The sequence below is a fragment of the Amphiura filiformis genome, chromosome 2 (assembly GCF_039555335.1).
Source record: "Amphiura filiformis chromosome 2, Afil_fr2py, whole genome shotgun sequence".
NCBI lineage: Eukaryota > Metazoa > Echinodermata > Ophiuroidea > Amphilepidida > Amphiuridae > Amphiura > Amphiura filiformis.
In genome coordinates, this window is record NC_092629.1 from 17133100 (window position 1) to 17141062 (window position 7963).

At 43.1% G+C, this 7963-nt stretch overlaps 1 protein-coding gene across 1 annotated transcript; it reads left to right on the forward strand.

Moving 5' to 3' along the window:
• The first annotated feature begins 1007 nt into the window (after positions 1 to 1007).
• LOC140138664 (uncharacterized) lies at positions 1008 to 2024 on the forward strand. The gene has a single exon (XM_072160407.1). The coding sequence runs from the start codon at positions 1008 to 1010 to the stop codon at positions 2022 to 2024; it is 1017 nt and encodes a 338-aa protein (XP_072016508.1).
• The last annotated feature ends 5939 nt before the right edge of the window (positions 2025 to 7963 follow it).

Consider the following 7963-nt stretch of genomic DNA (forward strand, 5'->3'; position numbering starts at 1 on the left):
GAAACCTAATAAGTACGATGGCAAGACCCCTTGGGAGGACTTCTTGAACCATTTCAAGGCATGCAAACGGTACAACCGATGGACTGATGACGAAGCGACTTTTCATCTGTTTGCAAGCTGCACAGGGGATGCCTTAAGCGCCCTTACAGTGAATGAAATACAGCTAGAAGGGATGACTTATCAGGAACTAGAGGACGAGATGACACAGGAGTTTGGCCCACGTGAGTGTGCTGAGAGTTACTACTTAGAACTCACTCGTAGAGAGCAGCGCCCAGGAGAAACTTTATATAAACTAGGTCAAGATATCAGGAGATTGACACAAAGGGCTCACCCAAAGACAGACAGGAAAGAGAGAGATCGCGTTGCTACAGAATGCTTTAAAAGGCAATCGCGGATCCTGAAGTTCGGAAAGATTTGTTCAGAATTCGACCAAGTACATTAAATGAAGCCATTACCGCAGCAATAGAAGTTGAATCCTACTATAACACAGAAAAGGTTAGAGGAAAGGCTAAGACCAACATCTATACCAGACCAATTAGTAAGCCACAGTCGGAAGCTGATAGTGAATTCCTGCGACGTTTCGAGTCCCTGGAACAAAAGATGAGTAATACGTTGGTGCAAATACAACGGATGCAAGCTGCTGAACAAGGGCGAAGGGGAATGGAACGACAGGTGCCAAACCCTGATCAGAGATCCCAATCTAGGCGTGACCCACCCCGTTGTTATGTATGTAACCGCCAAGGACATAAAGCTGCAGACTGTTGGGAGCAGGGAAACGGACGCCAGCCAACCCAGAGGGCCATGGGGAGGCTGCCGGTGGGACAGACGGGCCCGAAGAGACAGATGCAGACCACGGAGAAGCAAGGGGAGATGAAGGAAGCGAGTTACGAGAGATCATCGGGGAACAATTCGAGACAACCAGCGGCGAACCAGCAACATTAACAGCACCGCACCGCAAGATTACTAGTCTTTACACTACAGTGGAAATACGGGGTGTGCCCCTCCACATGTTGATAGATAGTGGGTGCGAGAACACTATATTAGCATACTCTGTGTATTTGAGTATCCCAGAACATAACCGACCAGAACTTATACCTCTTAAACCAGATGAAGATGTCAAACAAGCGGATGACAGTCCACTGGAAGTGAAGGGTAGGATAACAGTTGAATTGAAGGTGGGACCAGTACGCCAAGTGTTAGAATTGTTGGTTTCAGATATACGGCACCAAGGACTATTGGGCATGGATTTTCTTTCTATTACCGGAGCTGACCTTAGCACTAGTAGGATGGCTTTGATAATACGGGGAGTAGAGATACCGTGTAGAACAGCGGAGGATAATTATTTTTGTACCAGAGTTGCCTTGGTTCAAACAATTCAGATACCACCACTGCAAGAGATGGTTGTACAAGGACGGGTTGTAAAGCCCTTAGTTACTAGTGAATGGGGATTGTTGGAGCCGTATATAGATGGGGTCCCTCAGTCGAAAGGAGTTGGCGTTGCACGAGCACTAGTGCCAGCAGGAGATACCATCCCTATACGCTTGTTAAATGCACAAGATGTACCCCGAACTATTAAGAAGGGAACAGCCGTAGCTTCTCTAACACCAGTATGTACGGAGAATGTACTTGAGGCGCCATCGGAAATTACCGAAGCTGAACTGCCTGCCGATACTGCACAGCGAGAGTTACCTGAACATTTGACAGAATTATACCAACGTAGTGCGACTGAGCTTAATAAGGAGGAGCAGATAGAGGTGCAAGAACTCCTATGGCAATATCCAGATATATTCTCCAAAGGCGATGATGACTTGGGTAGGACCAGCTTGGTGAAGCATTCAATTGATACCAAGGGTGCGCATCCAATTCGTCAACCACTTAGACGTTTGCCACTGGGTCAGAGAGAAGAAGTTGAAAAGCAAGTAGCTGACCTGTTGCAACGGGGCCTCATTGAACCCTCTGACAGCCCTTGGTCTAGCCCGGTGGTGCTAGTTAAGAAGAAAGACGGAGCTTTCGCCTGTGTTTAGATTATAGGAAATTGAATATGGTTACCGAAAAGGATGCTTTTCCACTTCCTCGCATTGACGACAGTCTAGATGCACTCCATGGAGCAAGATGGTTTTGTACGTTGGACTTGGCTGCAGGATACTGGCAGGTCGAATTAGATGACGATGCACGGCGGAAATCGGCGTTCGCAACTACCAGCGGACTCTTCAATTGGAATGTTATGCCATTCGGCCTTTGCAACGCCCCAGCGACCTTTGAGCGTCTTATGGAAAGGGGTCTTATCCGGATTGCACTGGAAGACTTTACTCGTCTATCTTGATGACGTCATCGTTTATGGAAAGACTGTTTCGGAGACTGTCACTCGCTTGGAAGAGGTGTTCAAAAGACTCCAGACCGCAGGACTGAAACTAAAACCAGCAAAGTGTAATCTATTCCACTCGAAGGTTACATATTTGGGCCATGTTGTATCTGCACAAGGTATACACACTGATCCGGCGAAGATTGAGGCCGTGAGCGACTGGCCTACACCTGCTACCCAAACGCATGTTAGGAGTTTTCTTGGATTGGCCTCCTATTATCGCCGATTTATCAAGAGCTTCACCGACGTGGCTCGCCCATTGTTGAAATTGACAGAGAAAGCAACGAAGTTTGAATGGAGTACCGAATGCGAAGACTCTTTTCAGAAGTTGAAGACTGCTCTTATCACCGCACCTATATTAGCCTACCCACAACCGGATGGACAATTCGTACTAGACACGGATGCTAGCGCATTTGCTGTGGGAGCAGTATTATCACAAGAACAGAACGGAGAAGAACGCGTGGTGGCGTATGCAAGCAAATCTTTTAAAAGAGCAGAACGCAATTACTGTGTTACGAGAAGGGAACTGCTCGCTGTCGTTCTGTTTCTCAAGAAGTTCAGACACTACCTGTGGGGAAGAAAGGTGAAAGTTCGCTCTGATCATGGGTCTTTACGCTGGTTATGTAATTTTAAAAGTCCCGAAGGTCAGTTAGCGAGGTGGATAGAAGTATTAGGAGGTTACGACATGGAATTAGAATACAGACCAGGCCGACGCCATCAGAATGCGGATGGATTGTCCCGCATTCCTTGCGGACAATGTGGAAGAGTTGAGAATGACAAAGCAGAGACAGTTAATAGTGAATGTGGAAGAGTTGAGAATAACAAAGAAGAGACAGTTAATAGTGAATGTGGAAGAGTTGAGAATAACAAAGAAGAGACGGTTAGGAATGAGTGTGGAAGAGATGAGAATGGCAAAGAAGAGATGGCAAGGAGTGAAGAGGTACCTGAAAAGACCACAAGGCTCAGTTGTCTCAAGAGACAAGGTGGAGTTACTACCCTCTCGACCAAGAAGTCTGTTACGTGGAAGCCAGATGCACAATTGGTAGAAGTCAGGTACTATCGGAAGAGTCGTTCACAGCGAAGGCATCATCGTAAAGACTCCAACCCCTTTTCAGAGAACAGACAGAGTCAGTCAGAAAGGGAAAACTCAGCAGCAAAGCATGCCCTTAAGTGGTCAGCAGAAAATAGCAAAATCTACAGAGTTTGTACAGCTACAGTAGAGCCAACATACAACCTTGATAGTATAAAGACAGAACAGAGGAAAGATTCCTCTATGGCACCCCTGATAGTGTTGATAGAAAACCAGCAAGCCAGACCAAAGTGGGAAGATGTGTCCCCTGGACCACCAGAATTGAAGACGTACTGGGCACAGTGGCAACTCTTGGCTGTAAAGGATGGAGTCCTTTATAGAAAGTGGGAGAGCGGAGATGGGAAGGAGATACGTTGGCTGGTTGTTGTACCCAGAACGCTGAGACCTGTAGTGCTAAAGGAATTACACAGCTCAAATACAGCAGGACATATGGGGGAGAAGAAGACCCTATTGAAGGTACGCTATCGCTACTTCTGGGTTGGTATGGCTGCAGATGTTCGCTCCCATATCAGGAGATGTGATGGGTGTGCACGGAGGAAGGGACCACAGAGGCACCGCCGAGCTTCCTTGCGTCAATATAGAGTAGGAGGACCCTTAGAGAGAATAGCTATAGACGTTTTAGGACCTCTCCCAGAAACTGAGTCTGGAAATGTATTCGTGTTGGTAGTCGGAGACTACCATACTAAGTGGATGGAAACATACCCAATTCCAGATCAGACTGCCGAGACCGTCGCCACTAAGCTATTTGAAGAATTTGTTTGCCGCTTCGGCGTTCCTTTGGAACTTCACTCCGACCAGGGAAGAAATTTTGAGGCCAAAGTATTTCAGGAACTCTGTCGAATGTTGGGAATATCCAAAACGAGGACGACGCCGTACAATCCAAAATCAGGCGGCATGGTGGAGAGATACAACAGAACTATAGCAAATGCTGTGTCGCTGATGTTGGAGCCAATTAGACAGCAACGTGATTGGGACCGATACCTTCCTCATGTTGGGTTCGCTTACCGGTCATGCGTACATGAGACTATCGGAGAAAGCCCCAATATGATGATGTTGGGAAGAGAGGTGACACTACCATTAGATCTGATAGTCGAAGGACCACCAGATGAACCAGATTGTGACACAGATTACGTCGAGGAGCTTCGGGAGAGGATAAGATTGATCCATGATAAAGCCCGACAGGTAGCGACAATGAATACGAGAAGACAGAAGAAGAACTACGATAGACGTGCAGTAGGTGGAACATTCAAAGTAGGAGAGTTTGTATGGCTACTTCAAAAGGCCAGGAAGCCAGGCCTGGCAAAGAAGTTATCACTTCCGTGGGAAGGCCCATACCTTGTCATAAAGGTACTGGCAGATGTAGTGTTTAGAGTCCAGAAGACTAGTAGAAGTAAGCCTGTAGTAGTGCATGGCGATAGGTTGAAACCATACAGAGGAGAACCACTAGATTCTTGGGTAACACCAGAAGTTCACCAGGAAGACACTGAGCAGACATCAGAAGTACCCCTAGAAAGCACCCACACAGAAACAGTTGATGGAACTGGAACAGACGAGGAACAGTTCGCCCACACAGATACAGTTGAGAGAACTGAAACAGACGAGAGACAGCTCGAGAACTTACTGTCAGAAGAAGTTCAAGAGGAGAGCTTCCCTCCAGATGAGGTGGAGCAAGTGACCTTAGTACCTGTGGAAGAAGCGCATGGAGTCGACAGTGTTAGTGAAGAAAGCCAGGAACCAACTGTTCAGCTGCGTCGTTCGACCCGGCAGAAGCGGTTACCCGTGAGGTACCGTAAAGCTGAGAACAATATGTAATATATTTATAAGACGTCTCATAGACTACAAGAGTTTGTCCGGAGGATCCTATACTTGCTCATCCATCTGGAAACAGCTCTTCAACCAAAATTAATTTGTGCATTGGAAGAATGACCTTTGAATATGCTGGATACTAAAACTCTCACACCATAACTTGAGGTCAGATTTAGAAATAGGATTGTTGAATGGAGGTTGATGAATTAAGCCATTGGGATTTATACGTTTTTGCTCATTAGCATGAGAGTTAACATGGAGGTGACTTGCTAAGTGAACACAAGGGTTCCCATCATCAAACAAAAAGTTTGGATATCTACTGACACCTTGCAGCATCACAGTTGGTGAGTGTCATCTGGAATTTATCAAAAGTAAGAGACAATCAGCATATCATAGAACATGCTGGATTGGCCAAATTGGGATTTATAGAATAGAATATAATAGATTGGCTAAATGGAGAAGTAACCAGCAGGCAGCAGCACTTCTCTCCTGCTCTCCATGTACATCATCATGCAATGTTTTACAGATATATCTTCAGCAGAGGTATTAATGGCAGTCATCATGGTCATAAGCAACTTGATGCAACATCCAGCATCTGGACATATTGCTAGAAAATTCTATCATATCACCTTGAAAATGAAAAGGAAATCATTTATTTAGACATACTGAAGCATTGTCTAAGAAACAATAGTAATCCAGACTATATGAAAGTAGCCATATATCTAACGTCTGATTGACTGTGACCACCGTAGTTGATGCAATATTTCCTACATTGGTTATGCTATTACTAGCCCCATCCTGATATGGACATTATTTATGGCTTGCAGTGACTTTACCTGTGGATGTGAACATGGATTTTACATTTTCCCTGATGGACTAATTATAAGAAATATGGAGAGAAGAACAATAGCATAAACAAGGTTGATGGCCTTACCATGCGTATAATGATGTAAAGAAATCAACAGCAACACTCTTAATACACCAATTGAGTGAAATGAGACAAGTGACAGTGAGTGGATGATCTAGAACCCTCAAGTTAGGAGTGTAAAGTTGGACAGGATGGAGTCAACGTCACTATCACCTAGGAGTTTTCATCCCGTGGCTTGTGGTGTAAGATGTCGCTGGTTGACCAGTCAGAACATTTGGAAGATGTTACTAGGAAACATATCCTTTACATGTAAACAAAATTTTGTTCAATAAGTTTTATCAGCTCTTTGCCAGGGACGGCTAAAGGCTTGGCGGGGGGTTGTGTAACAAAATTTCCCCTCGCACGACCTTCCCCCTTTAAAGGAGAATTTTGTATGTTTACAATGTACTTCATGTGTGCGCGACCTCTGACCTTTGTTTTGATATTACACGAGTGATACGTGAAGGCTGTAAGATGTGGTAGAAATCACCCATATGTTGCTGTTTTGGCCTCAAGCGATCCCAGAGAATAATTCATAGGTATCGTAGGTTAGTATAGCTTTGGATGTTTATAATGTTCAGTTTATTTGATGCATATTATGAAAGATATACGAGCGCAAGTGTCATGTACCTCTTTCGCTAATTCATAAATATATACATTGTAATTGTAACTGCAAGACATGTTCAGAGTCAATTCAGCAGCGCTTGATTGATCAAAATGTGTGCATATTTTAGGCCAAAATACTCAGTTACAGTAATTTTGATATGTCAGTTATTTGAACCTTAACCCATATCGTTCAGCTTATTTTCTAACATTGGAGCTGAATGCTGATAATTTTTATGTCAACAACCTTTTGTGACCTTTCTGCATGCCCTGCCAAGTGATGCCCTCATCAGATCAGATGCAGTTAATTTTAACTTGTTATTTATCATGACTCATGGAGATTGGCATTATAATATGATGCTTTACCTAGAACAATAATCTTGCCTTTCACCATTATTTTTGTATGCAAATTTTGTGACATCATCAATCGTGACCACTATGGCCTTAGATTCAGCTGAATAGTAATACACCAGCTGATTGGACAAATATTACCAAAGACTTTTATAAAGTGACTGAGAACATTAATGTTAATTGTGTGTGATATACTAGTACCTCACCAAAGAAGTGTACATTATTTTTATATTATGTTTACAAAGCAGAAGCTACATTTTTTTATGTTACATGTATATCAAAGACTTCAGGATTATATTTATCCGTCCAAAAGGAAAAGACATGAGTGCTACCTGTACTTTTAATCAGGAAATTGTTTCAGAGAATAATTGCATATCATGTGCATTGTTTTATGCAGATTAGTATAAAGATGATTTCATAACCAATAGGCCATATTATATTTTCATAATGAGCCATCTTTTGATAATCAAAAAGTTTCAGATATGTCATGTAACCCAGAAAAGTTATAATCTAGTTAAAGGGTGAAAGTGTTGTGTGTACAACCAAAATTATACATCTCAGTGATTATGGATGATATTTCTTAATGATAATTTATATTCTTTTGTGTATAGTAATATTTATATTTATGTATGTTCATGCACCACTTGTTCATTCACATTCACCCTCATTCATTTTTCATTCGTTCATTCATTCATTCATTCATTCATTCCATTCATTCATTCTTCCACTTAACCTTCCACCCATCATCCACTCATCATGTTCTTCATACATTTATACATTCCATTCATATTACAGTATACTAACTTCATAACACTGTTGGATATTTATATTTTATGTAAAGAGT